The 27,745-nt window shown below is 40.6% G+C and overlaps 1 protein-coding gene across 1 annotated transcript in view; it reads right to left on the bottom strand.

Annotated features, from left to right (window-relative positions):
- WWOX (WW domain containing oxidoreductase) overlaps positions 1-27,745 on the bottom strand; it is a 778,310-nt gene that overhangs the window by 734,382 nt on the left and 16,183 nt on the right. Inside the window, exon 5 of the mRNA XM_060254428.1 lies at positions 5,744-5,850. Within this exon, the coding sequence (XP_060110411.1) occupies positions 5,744-5,850 (107 nt within the window). The remainder of the gene's footprint in view (positions 1-5,743; positions 5,851-27,745) is intronic.

Here is a 27,745-nt window from a genome sequence, read left to right on the forward strand (position 1 = left end):
TACTCAATCATTACACTTTCATTCAATGATGTCAATAATATAATACAAAATAAGCCCCTGAGTTCTTCAGCTCGTGGCAAAGGATTTCAGCGTTCTCCTGAGCAAATGTGTTTACAAACTGTACCAGAGTGTTTTTCATTAAGCCTTAAAGTCAATTAAGCCGAGAATTGGAACAATCATTCCTCCTTTACAAAGTATTGATATTTTTTTCCTGGCCGCTTTAGGGCATTTCCACTACTCAAGGAGAGATTTATGCTTGACAATTTTGTTCTGATTAAAATGAATCATAGCTCTAGAAATTCTAATTTCCTCTTTTTACTGCAAAAAATTGTTAAACAGATCTAAACTGATACAAACATCCCACACACATGGAAAAACTTCCAACACAATTCAAAAAGCCCATGAAAATATTATCTATCTCTGGTTTAAGCCACAGCCTACCACCTAAGCTATGAGGAATCAAAATCCTCCTGCCATTCTCCCAAGGCCTCAGGGAGGTAATCATAGGATATCATAGATCTTGAAGTTATGGTCAACTAACTTGTTTGTTTTCATTCTCTGTAGCCTAAAGCCTTATATCTTCTAGTTGCTAGCATGCCTGTCTGCCAAGAAATGCACGAAAGTAACATTTCTTCATGGCTACCACTGACAACAAAGGTGTTTAGTGGTATGCTAATTAGGCAAAGGTTAAAACTGTCTGCAAGAATATTTCAATGTCTTTCTCTGGGTATTTGTGGAGTGGTCTCTCTCATTCTTAATGTACCAACCATTTCTTACAAGCTTGAGCTAAGGTTACCTTCTTATGCATCAGGTTTCTTCTTTGTTCCTACACTCAGCTACATCGGCTATTCGCCTGGTTCTCTGACTGGGTAGATAAGGTTTTACTCCATCCAAGAAATGGCAAACACAGGTTTCAAAAGAGGCTAAGTCCAACACCTCTTCAGGTTTCAGACTGAATGCTTCCTGATCCTTCCCAGCCCTTTCCCAGAGCACCATGTGGGTGAAGCCCTCTCAAGAAGGCTTGCAAAGAACCATTCATATCCTTTATGGTTTTGAAATCTAGCAATGGTCAGTAGAGAATGTTTCCATTTTTGAAAAATATTGCATACCTTTTGCCCCCTCCCGTCCAATAATTTTTGTAACTCCTTTGTATGCCGCAATATTAGTGGCTACACTTGGTGACTATCATCTTCATTATGCAATATCCAACAATTACCTAGAATAGGCAACTTTTGAATGATGAGTTTACTGCAAAACTGACAAGAATAGTTGTGTAAATTTTAAAAAATAAAATAAAATTCAGCACTTGTCTCCAAACAGGAGCCTATTAATCCTTGGTGAATTTTTGTTCAGTTAACAGATGTGACAAATTGCACCTTCAAGGATTATTATGCTATCCCTTAAATCAGCTTTGTCAGGATTACTATGCATGTTGTCAGTATTCACTCTTCCAAAAGAATTCAGGAATCTACCAAAAAAAATGTTTTTTAACCAAAGGAGAATTCCTTTATTCCATGTTATAAGCACCTGGCTGGGGCATATTTCTTTGGATGACCTCAGAATGCTTTTTCTTCTGGTAAGTCTTCCGCAGCTTCCAGTAGCTATTTGGTCTCTATGGCATCAGAAGACCTAAGCCAGCGATAGCCAACACACTGGCCAACACAGCGATAACAAGAAGTGATGTAAACACAGAGATTAGAGGTGGAAAGCAGAAAAGGCTCAGGCATAGGTTCCCCCCTCCCCTAAAGTATTAAAAACCAGTCAATTTGGTTTCTGGCCCTTAACTGGACTATAGGTTATGAATATGCATATCTGTATATGATATGAGGCTTCAATTTTAAAATTAGTCTAAGTCATTTATTGTAAATACACTTTCCTCCTCCTTCACTTTAAGTAGGTGTTGTCTTTTATCTTCTTCTCAAGACTGCTTACAATTTGATGTAAATTTTAAACATCCTGTAATTCATCAACTAATTCTCTCCTAGTTACACATTCCAAGTAATTAAAGTTCAGTAATAACTTATTCTTTCTGCTCCAGCACCTGCATTTCATTTGTTTATTTTCCCAGAATCATAAATCTGAGGGACTGTCAAAGTGCCATAATATTAGTGCAGTAATCAAAGTTAATTAGTCCCTCTCAATAAACAACAACAAAGCCATTACAAAGACACATTGAAAGTGCTCAGGCTACCCACTTTACAGATGAGATTGTATGGGCGAACAATTAGGAGTTGGGAATGCTTAGCAAATAAATGCAGTGCTTCAGAACTAATCTGAAACAAAGACAAAGAGGCACCTTTTGTTCTTCAATCCATTACCAAAAGTGTAACATCAATACTGATAGTTGACTGCAAGGGCACAAGAACTGGCTTTCAGGAGGGACATTTTTATACTCATTTCAAATATTTGACAATTCAAGTGTTTATTGTACAAAGGCAATGTTAGCTCATTTTCCATTCATTGCCAGAAATTCAAGTTTCAGATTTGCTTTGGCTGGATGGGCACGTTAAACTCAAGCCAGGCCTTCAGGAAAGACAGGGTCATGCTTTGTGCAATAAACATGTGTGAAAAGGGGAGGCAAATATCTGAAACTCATCCTGCTTCTCAGATGCATTTGCTTTGCACTCCACATGAAAAGGACAACTAAAGGAAAATATGATCAAGATTACAAAGTTATAAACTGCACATTACAGTATACAGTTACACAGGGTGTAGAGAAGTGGAGACAACCTCCAACAATACCAGAACTTGGGCTTACCAAATGAAATTGACAGATTCAGGACAGACAAATGACAGCAAAGAAGTAGCCATGTTCCATCAGTAGCTGTTCGCCATGATGGCTAGATGAAACCATAATGTTCAGAAGCAACATGCCACTGAATACCAGTTGCTGCAAGGCAACAGTAGGGAAGGTTTTCTAGAAGGCATTCTTTGTCCAAGGTGCTGAACAAGCGAGACCAGAGACTATGATCTGATAGGGCTCTGATGTCCATAGTGTAGGGTCACCAGCTCCCAGCTGGGAAATTCCTGAAGAACTGGGGTGGAGTTTGGGGTCCGGAGAAAGGAGGGAACTCAGAGGAGTATAATGCCATAGAGTCCATTCTCTATAGCAGCCATTTTTTCCATGAAGGCAGATGTAATTTCAAGTGACCTCAGGCCCTACTTACAAGTTGGCAATCCACATGGCATACACCAGTCATAAACCTCAGCATAAATGCAGTGCGCACAGTTGCCATATGAAGTGACTAATTCTTCATGGTTTTAAAATTAAACTGTTTTAGTAACTGTAGCCTGTGCTATTTAAAAAGCAGCAGTTAACAAACTGTCAAGTGTTAATCAAGCATAGTTTCTCTTCAAACTATTCATACCCTCTCAGTTTTTTCATTAACTACCTAGAGATAGCCATTTGTTTAACAAACCCCAATGCACTACTATATTTACAGTGCAATCCTTTAAAAAAAACGATTTTAATTACATTTAAAAATCAAACATGAAACTGATGGAAACATAAATACATACATTACTATATCTAATCTAATAAAATCCTTCAAAGTCTGACCTTCATTGCATGTTACATAAAACTAACCGATGTTTAACAACTGGTTGCACACAGTGCAATCCTAAATAGAGTTTGAACATATTTGAACATATGAAGCTGCCTTATACTGAATCAGACCCTCAGTCCATCAAAGTCAGTATTGTCTACTCAGACTGGCAGCGGCTCTCCAGGGTCTCAAGTTGAGGTTTTTCATGCCTATTTGCCTGGATCCTTTTTAGTTAGAGATGCTGGGGACTGAACCTGGGACCTTCTGCTTACCAAGGAGATGCTCTACCACTGAGCATCTGTCCCTCCCCTAAATCAATGGACTTAGAAGGACATAACTCTGCTTAGGATGGCACTGGTAACAGAACAAATCAAAATATGTCTGTTTGCTCACAGAAGGATTGTTTTACACTGCCCACTAGAGAGCTGTGCAAAAAACCCAAAATGAAATCCAGTTGTATAACCACTTGTGAAAGCACAAAAATTGTTATATACCCTACATGTTACACCACTGCATAAATTTTATATGCAAACTCTTGCTCAGGAAACAAAAAAGAGAAAGTCCTTGCAGAGCAGCTCTAGTGTCTATTTTCCTTCCTTACACAAATCTTTTGATCTGATTGAAAGCATACTCACATCTTCAGGTTAACTGAAGATACACAAATGGAAAGAATGCAATACTTTTTGCATAAAACAGATTCCACTTAGCCATAAATTAAGGACACATTCCAGATTCACCAACCTGCTGATTAATTTACTTAACTCATCTTATTGGGGTACGCTATCCAATGCTGCCTTTACAATTGTGATGCAACAGGCCTGCTCTGGCCTGCAGGCCCTGTTCCACCTGCCCTCCAAAAGTTTCTCAACACTTGGAGATGCTTTTCTCTCTCTCTCCAGTAATGCGCTGCCACCACCTGACCTTTGCAAGACTTGCTCGCTGGGAGAGTCAGGATTCCAAGCTTCCCTTCTAAGTTTTGAGTCTTTGCCTCTGTGTCCTCCATTGCCCAGTGCTTGGGCAGCACAAAAACTATTTGCTGCTTTTTGTGCCCATGAAGGAATAGCGACTTGTCAACTGACCACCTCCCCTCCAAATTTCTGTTCCCTGCTTGGAGAGGGGAGGGGAACTTGATCATCCCATTGTCTAGATCTATTAGCATTTGTATGAAGGTGGGCTGAGGTAAGTTTGGAAAGCAACTGAACTGCCAGATTCCACCCTCCTTCCTGTCTGTTCTCTTCCCAGAGAGGGAAAATTTTTTTTAAAACTCCAAGTGAAGGTTTGGCTCATTTAAAACCTCCAAAGTAAAAAATGCATTTCGTCACAACACTGAAGGATAAAAACATCTACAGTCTCAAAGTTTTAAATGTTCAATGCAAAAATGAAGGACTAGGTTCCCCCCACCCTTCTCCCTAAAGTACTGAAGTAACATGACAAAGTAGTGTGCTCCACAATACTGCCTCCACAACTGCACTGCTTACGAAATAATAAGCAGATTCACACCTTCAGCAATGTACACTTTCACGACTGGTTCAAAGCAAGGATCTGCAACCTTATATGTCTCTTTGAAAAGGAAAACTTAAGGTACATTGGAGGGGACATGTGGGATGCTAGAATAACCAGAAGGGAACAGCAGAAAGTGATTTTTAAGGGACTAAAGGACTTGCAGATGATTTGCAGAAATGAACAATTACCACCAATTCATGTGTGAACTATGTACAGATTTATGACAGTGCACCAGAACAACTGGGTAGGGTGCTCCTGTGTATATTTATCATTTAGGATGAAATCATACTTCCTAATAAAGGGTTCACAACAACCAGCATTTGGGCTGCAGAAGCTTTATGAATTATTAACATGTAAATTATTGGTAATGTTAAATTGTATGGTTTCACTTACACAAATGGACTTTCTTATATTCAGTTCTTTGTTGATCTTTTACTCTGAAACTTTAAGTTGCATAAGGTTTGCAAACCATAATCCATGGTTTGAAGTGTGTTTTCAATACACATCTGGAATCTTATCAGCAGTTAAGGCAGCCTAATATGACCAGAACTAAGTGTGGCATCTCACAGGAAAAGTGATCGCTCTTTATTAAGATTTGTCTTTTGATACCACTCTCCCGCATCTGGCCATAATAAAATCTTCATGTTTCCCAATGCTGTCTGACTGTAACTCAAGCAGCTTAGATATCCCCTTACCCATTCTTCCAGGATACTCTTCACAGCCTCGTTAGCTTTCACCATATTCCTGCAGGCAAGGATAACATGTGCTCCATGAAGTGCAAGGGACTTTGCTGTTTCAAAGCCTACAATGAAGTAAACATTGAAAAGATTCAGTACAAGATAGAGTGCCAAAACAGTCAGAGGCGAAAATAAAGTCGCTGCTGGACACACTAGCGATACCTGGATTCTAGATCCATATTTTATGCTGAATTCATACATTAAAACAATTCAGATCACTTCTTTGTTATGCCAGCACCAAACCTGGGTCATGAAAAAGAAATTTTCAACAGTCTTGATCAAAAGTAAGAAGGAAAAGGCAGTTGCCAGCTGCAGTCAACCTACAAAAGAACCTTTAGGTTATTTATAAAACATGTGGCCTGGAGACTGAATCAGGCCCCCCAGAGGGCTCCTATCAGGCCCCCAAGCAACTGGCTGTCATCTGCTTCCTTCCCCCTCTCTCTTGCTTCCTTCTGCACCACAGCTTGCTTTGCCAGGCTTGCTCAATTGCACAGGAGCTAAAGATCAAGCCTCTATTTTCTTCATTGGCTAGGTGTCTCTGTTGGGGTGGAAGGGGAGGACGAATAGCTTGCTTTGCCAGGCTCAGTCACACTGCAGAGTTACTGAGCCAAGCCTCTATTCCTTCTATTGGCTGAGGCTCCTCTCCCTCCTGGTCCCCTGGGAAAAGAAGAGCCAGAGCTTCCTTTGCCCAGTTCCCTGGATTGTATCAGAGAGATACAAAGAAAGCACCTTCAAGGCCAACAAGTGCTAATGTTTTAAGCATGTTTTATTTTAAGCTTTTAAAAGAACCTTTGTGTTTGTCTGTGTCATTTATAAAGTTTATATCTCTGCTACCTGGCATTACATGTTATGACACACATGGCCTAGCCCAACAAGGTTTCATTTATGTCAGATCCAGCCCTCATAACAAATGAGTTAGACACCCCTGCTTTAGGGAACGGAATATGGCTCAGTTGTGAGCACAAGAAGCTTCCCAAGACTGAATGAAAGCACTTGTCCATTGTAGTCAATACTGTCTATTCAGACTGGCAGTGGTTCTCCAGGCTCTTGGGCAGAGGTTTACTGCATAACCACCCAGCTCCTTCTTCTTTTAACTGGAGATGTTGGGGATTGAACCTGAGGCCTTCTGCATGCCGAAACAGATACTCTGCCCCTGAGCCACAGCCATTCTCCTGAGCTGCCCTTACAGATAGTCTTAAATTCAGTCCTTGGTGTTACAAGATCTCAGCATCGGTGGGAAAGTTTCCTTGAACAAGCACTGGCAGCCCAAACAGACTGCAGTAGACTAGACAAAGCAATGGCAGGGCTCCTCGTAATATAGGTTCATATTTCTTTCCTTCTTCCTCTCACCCACAGCAGTAGATTACTGTGGAGTTTTAGGGACATATCCAACTAACTACTCACTGAAATTACACCTGGTTGCAGGAGACAGACTCAGAAATATATCTTTGTAATGGCTTGTATGGTACTTTTCAGCCCTTTGGGGCACTTGTGCACTTATATAATAACACCACATTAAACTGCAATTACAAATGCATTATAAAGAACAAAAGCCAATCAAGAAAAGAATCAGACCAACTAACTAATAACGCACATTAAGATGGTTCCTAAACAGGGAGGATGGGAAGCAAAGGCAGAATTTTAGAAGATGTGAACCTTTGAAATGTCAGACCAGACAGACAAGGGAGACATCTAAAAGCAGCAGACAAAATTCAAGGTGTTCTGACAGCTGGATTTGACACATCAGACTACACTGATATTATAAAGATTCACATTTTACCCATTTCCCCTTTGCTCCCCAAGGCATGGCTTAATGACAAGTACGAAAAGAACAAGCCCCAAAGAGCTTTTTAAAATATTTCTTCCAGCCTTAATTAAAAGGCAAGATGTTAAAGAAACAGGGTCTTCACAGACACAGAATAGGAGGGAAACTGAATACACAAAGAAACAACTGATCTGAGCTTGACTAATATGAAAGATGATTTACATTCACTGCAATGCTCCACACCAAATTCACGAAGAATGTTTCTTCCTTTAAAGTAGGGATGGAAAACTGGTGACCCACAGCCTATGGTATGCCTGCTGCCTTACATATATTAATCAAGCTGTTTTTTTAAAAAAAAAAAGTTTGTCACTTTATCTATAACAGATGACAATTTTTATTATTTACATTTAAAAAAAAACTACCCTAAATTTTTATCAAACATGGTCCTCAGGAGAGCTTATAGAATCCATAAAAACAAGGGAAGGTGGGGTTTTTTTAAGTATATAAAAATAGCAAAAGTTTTATTTTGGAAGTAAAATAAATACATAATTAGAACAGAAATACAGCAGCTCAAAAAGAATCCAGTTATACTACAGTAAGGTGGAACAAGACAAAATAACTCAGACAAGGTAAAACCAGCCAGAACTGACCACCTAATGACCACAAATGTTTGAGCATATACCTACCACTAAAGAGCAGACAAAAACCACCAGAACATACCCAGGATTCTGAAACTGGGGTGCAAGCATGAACGACCTTTCTCTCGACAAAATTCTTTGGAGGAATACATTCATTGCTCCCCTGACTGGTGTTTATGTACAGTACCTGTGAAGCATTTAATGCGACATCATATCTACATTACGACAGAGCCTGACCTCTGCCCACAACTGCTATCCAGAATGCAGAGCAGCCTCCAAGAAGGCAAGCACTTGGTCACCCCCAATTAAAAATTCTGGCTAATACCTACAGCTCAAGTTAAGAAGGTCTGGCTCAGAAAACTGCCTGGACTGAGAGACAAACTGGGGATCCACTGTGAGCTGTTCTTAACTCAATGGAGGAGACAGCAGGATGGATATCAAAAGACAAAATAAATCTGCAAAACAGATGTGTGCTACACTTTTAAGGCACAAAGTTTGAGAAAGGAGTTGCCACAAGGTGACAGGGTGTTCCTATAGATTCTCCTGGAGCTCTTAGCAGCAGTCAGTTCTATCAGTTATAGTTTGCCATTTGAACAGACGGTGGGATCAGTGGGCTAGGAAGTCAATGAGGTGACGGTGGAGGGAAAGCTACAAAGGAAACTATTTTTTCCACTGCATTCGGGCTGTTTCTGTGGGGTTCTGAAAAGTCTCAGCTAATCTACGTGAAGTTTCTGGGGTTGATATGTTTGATATCATGTATATGCTGCTGACAGTTCCATTCATTCATATTCCTCAAATACTAGTGAGATCTGGGCACAGATACCTTCTACTGCATGCACTCTTTCCCTGGCGTTTTGAGATCATTGGAAGAAGATCTACCACAGCTGTCTCTGCCATCTAAATCTCAAAAAAAGGAGCATGTTACAATGGGCCTCTGTGTCAACTACCTTTGGGTAGCCTGAGCTCCACTGTGGTACAGCAATTAACATATCAGACCAGGAGACCAAGGTTCAAATCCTCACTCTGCTATGGAAGCTTACTGGGTGACCTTGGGCCAGTCAGACACTCTTAGCCCAACCTACCTCACCAGCCTATTGTGAAGATGAAGTGGAGAAGAGAAGAGTGGTTCCCGCAGAGGAAAAAGGTGGGGTCTAACCAAGCAGGACTTTTTTTTTAGTAGGAACTCCTTTGCATATTAGACCACACACCCCTGATGTAGCCAATCCTCCAAGAGCTTACAGGGTTCTTATTACAGGTCCCAATGTAAGCTCCAGGAGGATTGGCTACATCAGGGGGCATGGCCTAATATGCAAAGGAGTTCCTGCTACAAAAAAAGCCCTGTAAACAAGTAAATCTATAGGATGCATTCAGGCATAACAATGCTGGGCTTTGTGCAACAAAATGCAATGGGTGCCAAACTTAAGAAATAAACCCAGATGTGTCTACTTTTTGCTTCTTTTCCACCCCACGTATGGAAGACATCCACCCTGTACTGCAAAAAATCTCCAAAGTGTAGTACTACTTAAGGTGTGGTTTGTGAATTCAAACAACCCAACCAGAATTAGCACAAACTGTGTTTGACAAACCAGCTACAAACCCTACTATGAAATCCCAGTTTGGCACTAACCAAGGAAATATGCTTGCAAGCCTATCTGCATCCAGGTACCTCAACTTACATGTTTTAAGTCAGAGTGCAGACAAGTGTTTTTTAGAAAAGCTCTATATTTGTTCATGGTCTTATAATCCAAGACATTATTAACAGAAGATAGTATGTTCAACCATACCTTATGCCTCTGTTACAATTTGGTTATTTGGCAGCAATCATTGATGGTTTATAGCACCTCCCCCCCTCAAAAAAAAATTAACAAGAAATTTACATCCAGTTTCTTCATACCCTAGCTTAATGACTTCCAACTAGAAATGCTTGAATTAGTAAATGCATACTCAATAGAACACTAATTTAAGTATGTCCATAGTAGGAAATTAACAGAAAAGAGGTGGCTATTTGTTCCACTTATACTTTAAAGCTGCGCTGCCATATCCTTTTAAATGTTGTTTACCCAGGAAAAAAAGCTATTAAACACAGGCTGTCTCACTTCCAGAAACACCCTGGGGCAAGGAAAATTTAGTTTACAACACAGGGTGTAACTTAGATTATAGAAACAACAGACACCACATAAATTTATACCATTCTCTGCAATTACATGCTTACAGTATTTAAGTCTTAGCAATTTTCCTGTCTTTTTAAAGCCATTCATTGTACCAAGCAACTTTAATTATCTAGGTAATTCATTGCACGCAGATGAATCCAGTTTTAGTATATGCAAAATATGTTTCTCTTTTTTATTATTATTTCATTCTGAGCAAATGTGGCAAGGAAACTTTTAAATTGTGGAGCAGTACTGTGCTGAGCCAACTCCATTTTTTGCTGGCCATATGTTTACAATTAAATAAAATAAAGACTGATATTTAATAGACATACATATTTGTTTTCAAACTGGGTACATAGTGGAATGTAAATAATTCATACTTGAGGGCTATCTTAATTACTTAAATATATGAACAGTCAGCTAAATAAACCCTGACTGCATAGCATTGTTTGGAATGCTATGCCTCTCCTTGCCTCTCTTCTGGAATTTTTATATCTTTGAAGTATGTGTGATATAACTTAAATTTCTTCAGAAAAATCTTCTTCCCTTCCCAAGTTCCTGCTGAACATACAAAAGATAGGAGGATTTTTGAAAAAAATGTGTATTGGTTAGAGTACTGTGCTAGTATCTGGGAGCCCCAGTTTCGAATCCACATTCTGCCATAGAAACTCCCTGGGTGACCTTGAGCCCATCACACATACATAGCCTGACTTACCTCATAGGGATGCTGTAAAGGTAAAATGGAGAAGGGAATGATGAAAGCCCTTTTGGGACCACATTGGTGTGAAAGACAGGATACAAATGAAGTGCCAATGAACCTTGCAATCTTATGTGTTCAAAAATGGGACAGCAGCGAGTGCAGCCAAATTCCAGAATTCCAACTATTCACTTTCTTAACAAATTCCAAATCAGAGACAGTCATTGTAATTGTAACATGATGCACAAGACACTGAAAAGCAAAAGCAGTTTAGCTATTAGCACCAAACATGACGCAGATTACAAGGGATTGTCTTAGTCCCCACTTCCTTAGTCCTCAAGGAATGCTTGTGAACAGTGTGAGATAAAGTGTGCAGGGCCACAGCGGAAAAGGGAAACTGGCAGAATCCCCATCTGCCAAAGAAGAAGATTGCAGATGTATACTCCGCCCTTCTCTCTGAATCAGAGACTCAGAGCAATCTCTTATATCTTCTCCCCCCACAACAGACACCCTGTGAGGTGGGTGGGGCTGAGAGGGCTCTCACATCAGCTGCCCTTTCAAGGACAACCTCTGCCAGAGGTATGGCTAACCCAAGGCCATTCCAGCAGCTGCAAGTGGAGGAGTGGGGAATCAAACCCGGTTCTCCCAGATAAGAGTGCGCACACTTAACCACTACACCAAAACTCTTGCTCCATTCAGAGAAGAGCCTGTGCAATATTTCTTATTCCTGCTGCAGCTCCTTCCTCACAACCCATGGCATTTCTAAAATTCTTCCCAACCTCTTGATGGTGCTTGGAGATTTTATGGAATTACAACTGATCTCCAGACTGGTACAATATATACTTGGGGTACCATCTGCTACACTTAGATGTTCAGCTTTTGGGTTCCTGTATAGTACTGCAGAATATGGTGCTTCAGTGGATGTGTTAAACCCACTTCAACCTACTGGCTACCCATATTGTGCCACATCGCTCCCCCACATTACCAAAGACAAGATGCTCTTCTTCATGAATACAGAAAGATCACTGAAAACAGAGAGCTGCCAATGCACAAAGAGACGGTTCACACAGGCCTATCCAGAGTAAAATTCCGACACATGGTGATAAGATAGGCGCAAATCCTGCAATTACAAAATTTCAATCTAGGGAACTGTTGTAAACATGGATGCAATCAATTCCACCTCATATCTGTAACCTGATAAACATCAATGAGAGTCCCTCAGGATTTGACTTGCCACATAAAGTATGAAAGACAGCTAATAGAATACAAACAGGCTATGTGCAGGCTTGTTGTTTAAATGGGGCAAAATACCAAGAGAACACAATTGTGCTGCAACCTGCCAAACTATTTTTTCATCTGTCACAGGAATGTAAGCATTGTGCTTTCCAGGGAGATGTGACTGAGTTCTCTGAACTCTCCCCCATCTGCAACTAAGAGGACTGAAAGTCTAGTTATTAATATATACAGAGCAACCTGGAACCTTCTACATAGAAAGCACATGCTTTATGACTAATACACAGCTCCACCCCAAGATGTGTTTGTCGACTAATTCATAGAAGTTTTTTTCCAATACTTCACTATTTGTGATTAAGAAGAATCACTGGAAAGGAATCACTGACCTTTCCAAAAGGAATAGAGGATAGTGGTATCAACTAAAATCACACGTCAAAAGTTGCATAGTCCTTCATTTATGTACATGTTTAATTTATGCCACATGAAGAGCCCCATGGCACAGAGGGTTGAAGCTGCAGTTCTAAGCTCTGTTCATGACCTGAGTTCAATCCCCGGCGGAAGCTGGGTTTTCAGGTAGCTGGCTCGAGGTTGAGTCAGCCTTCCATCCTTCCGAAGTTGGTAAAATGAGTACCCAGCTTGTTGGGGGGGAAGTGTAGATGACTGGGGAAGGCAATGGCAAACCACCCTGTAAAAAGTCTGCCATGAAAACATTGTGAAAGCAATGTCACCCCAGAGTTGGAAACTACTGGTGCTTGCACAGGGGACCTTTCATTTCCTTAATTTATGCACAAGTCTTTATAATGTAAGCAAAAGCACGGGAAGAATCGGCTGAACACGAACAGCAAAGTGCCATTTTGGAGAAAAGAACTGCAAAACTGCTCCGCATTTCCTACCTTGAGTCTTTATTTTGCCAACTGCTCACATTCAAGCATTGGCTGGTCCGATTAAAAAATTAAAGCACATCAGGATTGTTTGCTTGGTGGTCTATGCATAAAAGTCAACATTTTTTACTTGGACTAAGGAAATACAGATGAGGACAGACAACAAAACATATTGCTTAATTTAACAATTCTGTTTTCCATCCCACTCATTAAAACAAAAGGAAGAATCACAGAAGTTAGTATTTGTTCATGTTAACTTACTGGCTTGAATAAGGCAAAGCAACATACAACCAGAATAACTAGACCAAATATTTAATATGATGGTTACTGCAGCCTCTTCAAATAAATGAAAGGATTTTTAGATCAAACAGAAGTCTAACATGAAATATTTACTCTGCATTCATAGAACACTAAGCAGTGAACACAAACAAGAAATAATTCAAAAATATGAATTTCAATTTTTTCAATTTTTTTTTAACAATTGCAGCTTTCAGGTGGAAGAAAAACAGAGACACAGGGACAAGTCTACCTAATAGAAAGTTACGATATATTGCATTAATCTATACTTTTCCTGCCACACAAAAAAAGACCTAAATTAAAGCTGTTTCACACTCTAACTTTGAGCATGCTATCTGTACTTAAAGAGGTTTCCCCATGTAGAATTTTGTTGTTGGTACACATCTCTAATACTCATTCTCAAGTGCTGGGAGACCCAGGTTTGAATCCTCACTCTGCCATGCAGGCTTGCTGGGTGACTTTGGACCAGTCTCACAAACACTCAGACTAACTTACCTCACACAGTTATTGTGACGATAAAACAAAGGAGAGGTGAACAATGTAAGCTGCTTTAGGTCCCAATCAAGGAAAAAGGCACAGTACAAATGCAGTAAATTTTAACAGGGGAAGTAATTTTTTTTGTAGTTTTTCCTTTAAGCTCCTATAACAGGGATGGCCAAACTGTCTTTCACACAAATTGTGTGGCTCTTGAAGCCCCACTGACCAGCTTGGAGACAGCATTTGTCTCATTAAATCATTTCTCCAAGCCAAATCAGCCAGCAGCTTGAAGAACACATTTAAAGTTGCTTTCTTTCCACTTCTCCTTCCCCTCTCCCCCTATCTATTTGCTTTCCTTCCACCTTTCCTTCCTTGTGGTTCTCAAACATCTGACGTTCATATCTAGCAGCTCTCAAACATCTGACATTAAGTCTATGTGGCTCTTATGTTAAGCAAGTTTGGCCACCCCTGTCCTATAAGAATACATTTGGTAGCTTCCATGGGTCTTCTAATTTTAAATTTTGTGGTTTCATATATTATAACAAAATATGGTAATAATATAATCATAACATCATATGGTAACAATCTAACTGTTGGCGCTCCAGACCTTTGAACTATCTGATAGTGGGATGTTATTTGTCCAAAAGCCACTGTACTCTATAGACGTTTCTAAACAATACACTGAACAAATCACATAAAATGTCCAACAAAGCTTCCTATCATTTGGAGAAGGAGCATGTGTGGCCTGAACCCAGGAGCTCTTACATCTCAGGAATAGTAGGCATCTGAATTAAGTAGAAGCCTTCCACAGCACTAGATCAGTGCAGAGTGACTACAAGCATCTTCTTTCCAGCCCGATTGTTTTCTGAATCCTGTGAGCACAAGGCTGGGCACTCAACTTTTTGCAGTGTGCATGCACTGTTATCAGTCTGAATACTTTGTTTTTCATTCAGCTGTGCATATCAAAAACCAAGTAAATTGCTAGTAAAGATTTTCCACTCCCAGATACGAGGTCAGAGTACATTGGTAATTTCCACCAACTCCCCCTTCCCACTGCAGACCCCCCCTCATGTCATTCCTCTGGGACCCCTATTCCTCTGGAGCAGCTCTTTGTGGAGTTCAGTGAGTTCCACTGGCAGATAGGTCTACTGAAAATGACCTACAAAGCAGCCTGTGATGACATAGCAAAGGCATACGAATTCAAAGGTTAAAAAGTCAAATTCCTTAACCCCCCCCCCCACACACACACACACTACAGCAACATTTTCAACTTCTCCCTTTTTAATTCCTATGCCAGCAGATATTTCAGCTTTTTGCTGCACTCTTCAGCCCATAGCCTGCTCTAGACAGGAATTTAGTTCACCGAAGACAAAGCAAGTTAGTTATGTCTTCCTAGGGAGGGGGGGAAAGGCTTTTATGTGAATAAAGTTTAACTGAAGGTAAGGATTTTGATGCCCACAGCAAAACAGAGCAAGGAGGGGGGCAGTAGCTACTCAACAGCTTCCTCTTGAAATGTGAAAATTACTGTGCAGTTCCTCTGTGAGCAAGCTATTGCAGAGCAGAGTACTAATTAAGCATTAAGGAAAAACAAAATTAGTTGCATGTTTTAAATCTCCTTTTGGCAACTACAATAGTGCAGTATTAATACAAGCAGTTTCATAAAATTAAAAAGGAGTATTTCATCTCTATTGAAATTAGAGGACTGTATTGTCAGCTAAAGCACGCTGGATCCTTCACGCATTAACCAAGTTAACATTAACACCAAAGCTGGGGAAACAAAGTGGCAGTTCTAAGACACACACACGCAGACAAAAATCAATCCCTTAAATCAGCTTCTATTTATTGTTTTTATTCACATAAATTTTAGTTTTCAAGCCAGCATTAGAAACTTAACACACAAGTTAACGGTTTGCCCTAATGGGTCTACAAAGTGGCTCATGTATTTAAAAAAGATGGCAAGGATGCAAAGGCAAATCTACACTACAGGCCTTAAAACTCTTGTGCTGGGCTTTCTTTCCGTATACCCTGGGTTGCTCCAGCACTGCTCCAGCTCCTTGACTTGTGGCACAATTTGCTCATGGGGCTTCTCCGATTGTCAGAGAGCAGAGCTTTTTTTGGGGGGGGGGGAGTTGGCTCCTTGGGGAAGGGAAGAGAGCTGCTTTACAAATACCTTCCCACTGGATACAACCCAATTAGGGGTTGTGTTTTTTATTGTGTTTGTGTGTGCCTGGCTGACTTCTGGCAACCCCTGGGACTGGGAAGCAAGGGCGTTCAGAGGTGGCTTGCTGCCTGCTTCTGTGTCCCAACCCTGGTATTCCTTGGACATCTCCCACCAAAGTACTTGCCAGGGTCAATCCTGATTAGCTTCCAAGACTGAACTTGCCTGGGCTATCCAGATCAGGGCCCAACCCAATTGGTCTGACTGCAAACGGAAGCAACAATTCCCAGTATGCTACGCTGATTTAAAAAGTTGACTGTGATATCTCATCTATACCTCAAGAGCAGCCTGTCAGCATCGAGCCATTTCCAAACCAAGTATTGCAGCAAGCAAGATGCCGGATAAATCCAGGTTTGTTAGTCTTAAACCAGCTGCAAAAAGAAATTCATAAAGCTCCATTGCAGGCCATGATGATAGGAAAATACTATGTTCAACCCAGCAGCTTTAACAGCCCTGCCTCAGACTCAACTCTTTTGACTCCCAGCCTTCCTATATCCTCCCACAGATATCTTTAAATTCTCTCTCCCCCCAATTTAGAAACCTCTGTGATTACTCTAGGAGGCATTCATGTCAAAACAGATACTCTATTAGGAGGCATTCCCTCCTGCCACATAAGAAAAGGAATGCCTCTTCTGATGGCTCCTGATCTCTCTGGTATTTGAACATGTCTGTACAAAAAATGCCAATTAGCAGGGAAGAATCCTTCAACTGATCATTTTTTTAATTAGTCCATCCTATTTACCAGCAACATGTAGCAGCCATCCCTGAAGCACACACAGCAGGCAAATAAAGCCACTTCCAAAGGGCCTACAGAGGACTCAGGAAACAGACACAGACTGAGTAGTAATATCAGCTTGTTCTTATAGTTTGAGCCTCCATCCAGCCAAAATACCAGGGTACCTCAAGAACCATACATGTCATACAGTCCTTGGTTGTGGAGAGTAAGAGAGAAGGGAAGCTGTTATGTTATGTAAGCGTCCTTCACGTGGCTCCAACATATGAAGAGGGGCGGTGGATGAATGTGTTCTGAAACAAAAGATGAAAAGCATTAACAGTGAATCACCAAGAACTATGATTTAATCATGAATATAAATATATCTGACATAGATGCCTCTCGGTTCCATTTTAACGGGCACTTGGCATAAATTGGCTCCTTTTAGCCAATGCATGTGGAACCGTGCAAGCTAATCCCATGAAGCCATCCCTTCTCACCAGCAATATTTAACACTAAGATGACAACTTCTTCAAGGTTAGGGCCTTCCAAATATTAATTACATACTCTGGTTAATTTCTTAAGATGTATCTGAATTCACAAGCACCTGGAAACAACACCCTCTGAAGCCCAGCACAATAATCCTGACTTGCAGCCACTCACCTGGTTGGCTTATGGTGAGTCAGAATCAAGAAGCCAGGCAATCAATCAAGAAGCCTCTGCAAACTGGAAGGTTTGTTCTTTTCCTCCTTTTCAGGCCATCACTGTGCCATAAGCAGACATATAAAGGTGGGTGTGATCTAACACTTCTATGGACTTAAATGCGAAGTTGGGGGCTCTGGTTACTCAAGACAAGGTATTTTACACATGCTGTAAGGCCTTCATTCACATGGGCTGATTCCTGGGCCTCTATCAAATGAAGCTCTGATTCCACAAAGTAGTTGTCTGGACTGCATCTTGCGTAGTCGAGAGGAAAATGATTGAATTTAACAAGCTCTGTAGCTGAAGAAGCCTAAAGAGTAACTTGGAAGCTGCAATGATTTCTTAAAATCTGAACAGTCAAGCCATGTTGAGCGATGATTCGTTTGGGGCAGAGTTGGGGAAAGCTGTTCAGCTATTTTGCTGTCATGGGCTGTAACTGACTCTAGAATCCCTTCTCCAAATTTTAATTGCAAGATGGTTTGAGGTCACCCTAAACAAACTGTAATGGTCTCTGGAATAGAGTTTTCTAAGACATTTTAATAAAAAGGTAATTCAATGCGTAACAAAATGTGCTCTTGCTGTGCACAGACATCTTACTCAAACAGAAGACATGTAGCCAAAACTCATCCTTTTGCAAAAAAGATTTCATTACAAGTTTAATTACTGAACCTTTTAGCCTCAGCATGACTTTACATATTACAAGATGGCTTGCATTGTGAGTTTCAGCCAAAGTTGAGAGAGTTCAATAATTTGACTATCCATCCATGTATACTCCCTCATTACTGAAGTAATAGATTTCTTAAAGCAGGCATGAGAAGATTCAAAAAGCAAGTGTCTTTTCTAGGACTACTCAAAGCAGAAACTACACAAAACTGTTCAGGTGAAGAGTTTAACCCCACAGAAAAATTCTGCAAGAAAAGAAATGGTGCACATTGTAAAGGAAAGAGGGTAAGACATCAGCATTCAAGAACATTTTCTGTATGGCTGTAAGGCTAACCTAGCTCACAGTGATGTGGAGAGGATAAAATGGAGGAGCCACTTTTGGTCCCCCCTTGGGAGAATTGTAAGGTATACATTTTCTGTATGTTCAACTTATTCCTGCTTTTCTTGGCAATCAGTCCACAAGTACTGGAAACAGTTTGGATGCAATTCTTCCAAATACTTGCCCTCCATCTGCATTTCCATAGCTGTGGAGCTGGTTTATTTTTTCCCGCACATGCTTTTAATAATAAGGATTTTCAAAAAGGGTTGCTATCATTGGTGGTGTCATCAGTGATGTCACAGCACTCACCTTTTAAAAAATGCACTAAAATACTGAATATCGCTAGAGCATTGTAACAATAGGTTTAGCAGGTTGTCAAGTGACATCACAGCACTCCTCCCCCCTTTTTAAAAAGGCACTGAAATATCAATGTATCATTAGAGCATCATAACAGTAGGCTTAGCAGGTTCTCAAAACTCCCAGCTTTCAATTTTTAAAAAAAAAAAAAGTAAGTCACTACCTTCGACCTTGTAGAGATAAAATGACAGAGATTTGCTTCTTTTAAGAAAATGAAAGCTGGGAATTCAGAGAACTAGCTAAGCCTGTTGTTACAACACTCTAATTATATTAATATGTCAATGCCTTTTTAAAAACCCACTCCTCTTTGGGGGGAGTGGTTTGACCACCACAATTCAATCATTGAAAAGTGGGGAAGAGGAGGTGGAAGTGAGCAGTACAAAGAAAACCATCAGAAATTTTAGACACAAGGAAAAACAAAACATCTGAAGCAGAAACTAAAGGCACAAAAGGCCACACAGGGGATAAACTGAAGCAGTATGGAACCAGAAGTGACAAAAAAAAATGATGAAAAGTCCATGAGGTAAATAAAATAAACGTAGAATGTTCTTAGTACACATTCTGTAATCAGTGCTACTCTACCTGCAGAGCAGAAACTTTATGCAACATTTCTGAACTATAATAGTGATGTAACATTTTTCCTGACTTGATATTTGAAATATCATCAGATACTTCAGTGATCCGCTAATAAAGTTACACACCTCAGTTATACACCTCTAAGCTGTAGTGTTGTGGGCAGGGATTCCACTTTGTGGGCTACTGGGATTGGAATTCTGGGTAATTCTATATTTGACTGTCTGCTGCATTGATTTGGATGGGGGCTATGATGATTCTGGGGCCAATCTGGGTCCATGCACTTCTTTCCTTGGGCCTGGCTGGGCTCACAGCTGACCTCACTGGTGACACCAACCCTCCTTGGGGGGCATCTTCCTTGTGCTGCTGGTGGTGTTTCTTAAATCTGTGCAGAGATTATTTTGTGTGCATGGGTCACCCCCATTGTGTCTTCTCCATTATTTCACTCCACACCTACTAGAAGACTTCTTGAGAAAATTCCAAGTATTAAGTAGACATATAACAACAAAGATATGTAACTGACTGTAACATAGGCAGCCATGCCAAACAGCCTGACCTCTAACAGTTGTACTAAGTCAGATGAATCTCCAGACCAGCACTCCTAAGGCTCTTAAAAAGTGCAGTCTGCCACAGCTCAGTTCTCTGATATTTGCTTGTAGGCCAAATGAAAATAACTACCTGCCTGCCTACAGCCTGTTGTCATTAAAGTCTGAGCTGTTACCATCTGCTCTGCCCGTCCACTTTAGGCCCTGGAACTGGAAGCAAGAATGGAAGCTCTCTTTTGGGAAGAAATTAGTACCTGGTTGGGAATAGATTGTTTGCTTCTTGTCGTGTCCTTTCCCAACAGCTCCAGAAGCTGAAAGGGAAGCTCCCTCATGGAAAGAAGGGTGTGCTCGAAGACAGACTGATGTTGTCAGTGGACAGTTATCCTGTTGATGCCATTTAGAGAGATTGTTAAGTAGCCCTGGCTTAAATATTGTATTATTGATATTCTATTGTTGATTTTGATATTCGTTGACTCCACAATGATGGGAGAAAAGCAAGCTGAAAATGCCCAAATAAATTTTAAAAGTTGATGTCAAAAAGCCTGAGTCCATTGTGCCTGCCCACTTCCATCAGCATGTGGCATTGTGAAGAAGCACGAACTTAAGCCTTCGCTCCATGGGTACACTTCTTTGATCATTACAGAAGCTGTCCTCTGTAGGGTTGCCAGGGCTTTACTTCCCACCGGTGGGGGGCTTGGGGGGGACATTCCAGGAGGAGGAGACATCCCCAATCTGATATCATACATAAGTGACATCATCATGTTGGGGACACAGTTCCTTGGAAGGTGCCAGAAGAGCCCGCTTGCAACAAATCATTTAAAGGAAAGCCGTGTGCTCCTGCTGATCAGCTGGAATGTCCTTTAAATCTCACAGGAGGGAAAAAAGAGGGGTGGCTGCCGGTGGTTGCTGTTGTGTGCTGGGCTTCTCTCACTGGCCAGATGCAGCGGGAGAAGCCCAGCACACTGCAGCACTCAAATCGGGGAACCTCCGCCTGGACCAGGGGTCTGGTAACCCTAGTCCTCTGCCTACAGGGTGCCCTTCCTCTGGAACTGGGCATTTCTGCTTGCATAGGAACGACATTTAGGCTGGGCAATATGTGATGTCATGGTAATCTGAGTGCTGTTGAGCTGTCTGTTTTAAAAAGTTTTTATTGTATTTTATTGTTTTATTATATGTTGTACTCCGCCCTGAGCCCTACAGGGAATGGGCAGAATAGAAATTCACTAAAATAAAATAAATAAAATTTATAAGGGCATTGGTGAGTAGAATGAGAGGTATTCCCCCTGCAGTGGAAGACAGGCTCTGCATTGACACACAGAACACAGATATAGATCCAAGTCACACCATCTGGCATCCGTTCCATGGAAGACTTATTTCTAGTATGCATCAATGTCCCTGCCTATTTTATCTATTTATTTATTAGACTTCTATCCCACTCTATCCCAAAAATGGGCCAAGGGCAGCTCATAACAAATATAATTTAAATAAAATAGCAATAACATATAATAAAAATCAAATTTAAAACAATCAGATCAAGATAAGATGACAGCAAACAAAGGCAACAACTCCAGAGCAGTCCATAGTATCTCCTACAAGTTGGTAGTCAGATAATGTATTTCTGTAAGCAAGGGAGGCCAACTATCACAAGTAATTCAAATACCAGGATTCTAATGCAAAACAATGCCTCAAAAAGAGGCTTTCAGTCACTCAACCACCTGCAGCTGGTGACACTCAAAAGTGAGTTTTCAAAAGATACATTTCCTGTTCTTGAGGAGGCCCATGACTCAATGGCCATGCTTTTCATGAAAGAGATCTCAGTCTTGATCCCTGGCATCTCCAGTTATAGGATCTCAGATAGTGGGGAAAGACCCAATATCCTGCCACCAACTGGTTATAATGTTGTTGATATATCTGAACTCTTTTTGTTGAACTACACTGTTTGCAGTAAAAAAAAAAAAAGGGTTCAGGTAACAGCTCTGTATATAATAATAGCAGCTAGAATGATACTAGCCAAACTCTAGATAAAGAGAAATACTGCAACAAGGAAATCCCTTTTGGGTAAGGTCACTTTTACTAATTTATACGATGCTATCAGCCTTCCAAAAGCATGAAGACTTTACAAATTTTAACTTAACTTGGAAACAAGTACTAAGAGTCATGGAACAAATAATGTGAGTAAACACAGGGCTGTTGTTGTAGGAAAAGCCCAGCAGGAACTCATTTGCATATTAAGCCACACCCCCTGACAGCAAGCCAGCTGGAACTGCGTTTCTACTCAAAAAAAAGAAAAGAAAAAAGCTCTGAGTACACACATTCTTCTGTGCTTGAATATTTTTTTATATATTGCATATGCACTGCTTATCTGTGTATCTTTGAATATTGCTAAAATAAAAAGTAAACACAAAAAAAAGTTACTGCTGACTGGAAAGACAACCCTAAGTTAAGCAAGATCAATGACCTAATTTTGTGTAAGACAGCATCACTCAACCAAAGGCTATATCACTTTGGTAGATGACAGGACCCCATTTTAGATAAGATATTAATAAACTCGCCACCCAGTAATAGGACTTTACAGAAGTCCAAGGTCAAATTTAGTTTACATTGCCCTCTGCACACTGTTATACAATTCTGCCCCCCAATCACTTTCTATTACCTCTGACCTAGCTGTAAAAATCCATCAGCCAACAGAACCTATTCAATAGTACAGAAGGGAAACAAAATTCATTAACTCCATCTAACTTGCAATGTTAAATAGTTTCTTCCTCAACAGTAGTTTCAGTTTTCCCTTCGTCCAAAATATTTGATCTCATCTGCAACTCTGGTTCCAGTGAATGCATTCCAATTCATTTTCTCTCTGCATTTGTCTGCATTGTGACAAGCCTAAAAAAAAAAAGTAATCCGAAAGAGAAAATTTAACACAAATGTCACACTAAGGTATCTCTGCATACTGATACGCCATTACAGCTGCCTTCTCCATTTCAGGCATCAAATATAACAAAAAGTCTTCTCAGTCTGTGAGGCCATGAACAAAAATGACGCCAGAAAACTTAGCAAAACTATTTCAGATTCAATGCCTTATTGTTAATCAGCAGGACTTTGCATGGCACCAGTAATAAAAGAGATCTTATATAGAACATAAAAGAGCATCAGTACCTGTCTTCTGAGCAGCCAATGATAATAAAATCAAATATCAGTGTCATCACACCTTGCACACAGGTAAATTCAAAGTAATTTAAAAATCAAACCTTCACATCCCAAGAGCAACAAAAGCAGTACAAAGAGTTAAATGCTTTTGCAAGAGTGAAAAAAGACTTCTGTTGAGACAATAAGCCAAGATCTAAAGAGCTAATTTTGTGACTGCAGAGGGCTTCTGTATGCATCCCCAGTATGATGGGGGGTTTCTCACATTGATCATCAGCACCACAGGCTACATCTTAAATTGTTTTGCGTTTTTTTCTTAAGTTGTTCTGCTCAGGAACTACCTAATATGTGCAACAAAAGTCTGCTGAAACCTAAAGCCACCTCACCCACACCCTTCAAGCATATTAAATTAATTGTGTAAATTTGTGAACCCTGCCTGCTCTGTATAAAAGTATGCTCACAAAAAGTTAATAATGTACGCTAAATCATTCTAATAAGCTATCTTTAATATAACAGCTATATATCAATTGGTAAAGCCTATTGAGCCAGGAGAAAAAGCCCCAAATGTAATCAAGCATTGGAGCAATTTACAAATCAAACTGGCCTAATTTCATGCAGTCACAGAAGCCAAATCTGAACAGTATAGAATGCCAAATATAATTTGATTTTGATAAAAACTGAAAGGCACGCAAGGATTTGAGGGAGAGGGAATCACTTGGAAGTCTTTTCCCACTCCAAAAAATATCCCCCCATTGGGACCCTAGATGTCCTTATATACTCCCTGCAGGCCAATTAGTCCTTCTTACCCTCTTTTGCTCCCTTCAACCAACTCTTAACTGCTGTCCACAGCTCCTTGAACATACTCACTCCTTCCTCATCATGCTATTTTTAGGACTGGGGTGGGGGAGAGAAAATTTCTGCCCCCCCCCCGGTTAATTTACAAAGTCAGTTTTCTCCATACCTAACTCTCAGAGACCCCTAATTTACCTGTGAGTGCCTGATTCTGATGCTTTTGTGTTTGGAATGCAGACTAGTGATTTTATTGTATATACAACTGTATGTTAGTATAGGGATATATTAGAAATGCCAATGAGATTGATTTGGAAACAAAAACTAATTCAAACTTAATACATACTACTGAGCAATTATGCCTTTCAATTCACTGAAACTTATCAGATGAGGTTAACTGATTACAAGAACAGTTTACACTTCTTTCCCATTAGTCTCTTATGCATGCAAATTCTTATGTATATAAACTCATGGGCTAAGCAATGACACATGGTCACTGAAATTCAAAGGGAAATTATTTACTAGAGGAAGATAACATATGATTAGAGGACTATGGGTGAATCAGCTACATCATTCAGTATTCCCTGTTACTCTCCTGCATTCCTTCACCGTAGTTTAGAGAGACTACTGTAGGTAATTCTGAAACTGATGAAGTTTCACCTAAACCTCTAGAGAGAAAAACTGCTTTGCAGAATTTGAGTAATATTTCACATATATTCTTGTGCTGTATCCTATACTTTTCTCACTGCTTTCAAAAGTTCAGGTCCAATATCATGTGGATATGCATGAATGCAATAAGGCTCAAATTAAGCTTTGACAGAGAAGGTTAGCATTTCTATTTCCACAGCCATCTCCATCCTATCTTATAAAGGTCCAGTAACAACCACTCTAATTCTGGCACCTGTATCGGCCAGAAAAGTTGAAGTCAATTATTTGCAGGGATTATCTCACACACTTTTCCATATCTGAACTTAAACAACAATTAACGTATAAAATAGTCCATGTCAAAATTAATTGTGCTTTGGTAAATGTTGAGAAATACACCGAAACCACTATTTCGCCCCCCCATTCTTTTCCTAAAGAACAATGGAGCCCTCTAGTGGAAAAACACAAAGATTACCAACTGAGAATCCACAGGGTCAGACAGGCAAATGCATATTAAAGGCATTCGGACTTTTTAAAAAAAGTTATGTGATTGAAGCACAAAGTTGTCACTAAACCTATGAAAACAAGAACTTTTTTTCAATAAACAAACCGAAACATAATGAGACACTAAAGATGATCTGTGGGAACAGGATCATCAGAAATCTGAGGCAGAAACTAAGAAGCCCAGCAGAAACTCAAGAAATAAAAACATTTATTTCAGCATGAGCTTTTGTGACTCACAACCACATCTTCAGATATGTGACACAGAGACCATACAGGAAAGATTAAAATGGGGGGGAAGCAGAAAGGTTTGATATGAATCCTGTCATTAATCTTTTTAAATGTAAAAGTCTCTGAGTTAAGGGGGAAAGGGAGGAAAGTAGAAGTGGAAAGGTTAGGTGTGAATCGCATTGTAAGCCATCAGAATTAGCAGTTTACACATCATTTATTTTATTAAATTAAATTTTTAAACTGTCCTCCCCTATGAAATAGGGCTCAGGGCGATGTGCTTTAGTAAAAAAACAGCAACCTATTCACAGTTAAAAATAGCAAAATCCATAGTTAACATTAATATAACAGCACAAACCAATAACCAATAAGATGGCGATAACAATGAAAGTGGTCAGAGGTTCAAACGGATAAGCAAAGTGATAAAGTAGGATAAATAGGTTAAATACTCAGGAAAAAGTAATCTGAAGTTTAAAATAAGAATGAGCACAGTATTTATTTTCCTATCAACTCTAAACTTTATTTCTGAAAAAAAAATAAAAGCAATACATCACAGATGGGATCCAGACTAAGTTTCCAGTGGCAGAATGGAACTTCCCTGCCTCTCTCTTCCCATTGCATCCCACTGACCCCCCCCCCCCCAACAAAAAAAAATGCTGCTCCTGGGGTGCAGGGGGCCCTGAGGAACGATGCCGGTGGGAGTTCCTGCGGCAGCTGGGCAGTATTGGCAGAAATTGCCAGTTTAGTCTGGATCCAACCCAACACATTTTAACATATCAAAACAATACTATTGTTTGATGACATAGGCCTGATGTGCCTAAAGAGAACCCATCAATACATTTCCAGAAGAAAGCAAGCAGCACACTTAAAAAAAACCACACATTTCTTTGGCCTATTGCACTGTCCTGCCATGTCAACAGTTATATTCCCTCACACCTTGGACTGTATAAAAGTAGATAAGGTCTGAGGGCCAGAACTGGCCCATCCAGGGCTCTTTTCTGTCCTGTGAGCAACTGGTGCAAGGGAGGGGCTACTGTGTTTGTGTGGGGGGGGTGAGCGGGTAAAACCACTTTGATTGTGATCTCCGAATGGCAGAACAACCTTGGCTGCAGCAGTCAAGCAGAAACCCTTCCCTTCAGTAGCAGCCTTACAGGTAAGTTTGGAGCCACTGTGGTCATTCATGCCAACTCAGCGTTCAGATGCCAAGTTGCATGTCTCTCTGCTCAGTCTACAGACGATCCTCTGCTGGGACCTGCTGGTGGCCAGCATCACTGCCGAACTCATCCCCCCACCCATGAGGTGGCTGTGCTTTGGCCCATGGGAGACAGTTCTTCAGCAGTTTCTTCCACATATTGGGGGCACGGTCCTGCCACTGAGCATGTGACTCAGTGGACAGGCCTCCCTCCCCACCTGGCACATCTATAGACGGCTGCTACTTGACAAAGGCAGTGCCAGCAATCTCCAGTTTGCTGAGTGGCCTGGAGCCGCTATCATACACGTGGCCTTGTGAACATGCTGCACATTCCCCCATCTGATGATCCAGTGGCCTGGGGCAGCCCCTGCTGCATGGGAGTGGAGCAGCTTGACTAAGATCTCTGACTTGAACTTCTAGCATTTCTGGCTTACTAGACTGTATTTGGCCTAAGTCTCACTGTGCATATGGCTTTGGACCTGGGCCATCCCCCCCTGCTTCTGCAGGTGGGGGGTGGGGATTAGTTCAACTTGTCACCTCTGAACCCTTCCATGGTTGTTCAGGGGCAGTTGTTCAGCTGCTTCATGTTTTTACCCCGGGGCCCAGGCTCACATAATTGGTGGTGGGAGCAGTCTGGGGAAAATGTTGCCCCCCTTTTGGGCAGCATCCATGGAGCCCTGAAGTGAAGAAGCATCAACTCAGAGTTTACTAGCTCCTGTCCTTTATAAAGTTTGTATCTCCAGTACCTCCAGCATTATGTTTTATGACACAAAGCCCAGCAAAGTTACATTTATGTCAGATCCGGCCCTCATAACAAATAAGTATGACACTGCAAACTTAATCACCAAAACTATTTCAAATCTCTAAATACAAACAGTATCTAGACCAGGGGTGGCGAAACTTGCTTAACGTAAGAGCCGCATAAAATGTTTGACAGCCACAAGATAGGGAGGGAGGGAAGGAAGGAGGGATGGCAAATAGATGGAAAGGGAGAGGTGGAAAGAAAGCAACTTTGAATTATTTAACTTAAGTGATTTAAAGAGAGAAATGCCTTTTCCAAATCTTTAAATGATTTAAGTGATTTAAAGAGAGAAATGCCTTTTCTAAGTAAGCCAATGAGGTGGATGGGGGGAGTCAAGAGGCACACAATATGTGTAAAAGAGCCATATGCAGCTCCCGAGCCACAGTTTGGCCACCCATGATCTAGACATTTTACAGTGACAAATGTGCTTCTTCC

This window comes from Heteronotia binoei, chromosome 14 (genome assembly GCF_032191835.1).
Source record: "Heteronotia binoei isolate CCM8104 ecotype False Entrance Well chromosome 14, APGP_CSIRO_Hbin_v1, whole genome shotgun sequence".
Classification (NCBI taxonomy): Eukaryota; Metazoa; Chordata; class Lepidosauria; order Squamata; family Gekkonidae; genus Heteronotia; species Heteronotia binoei.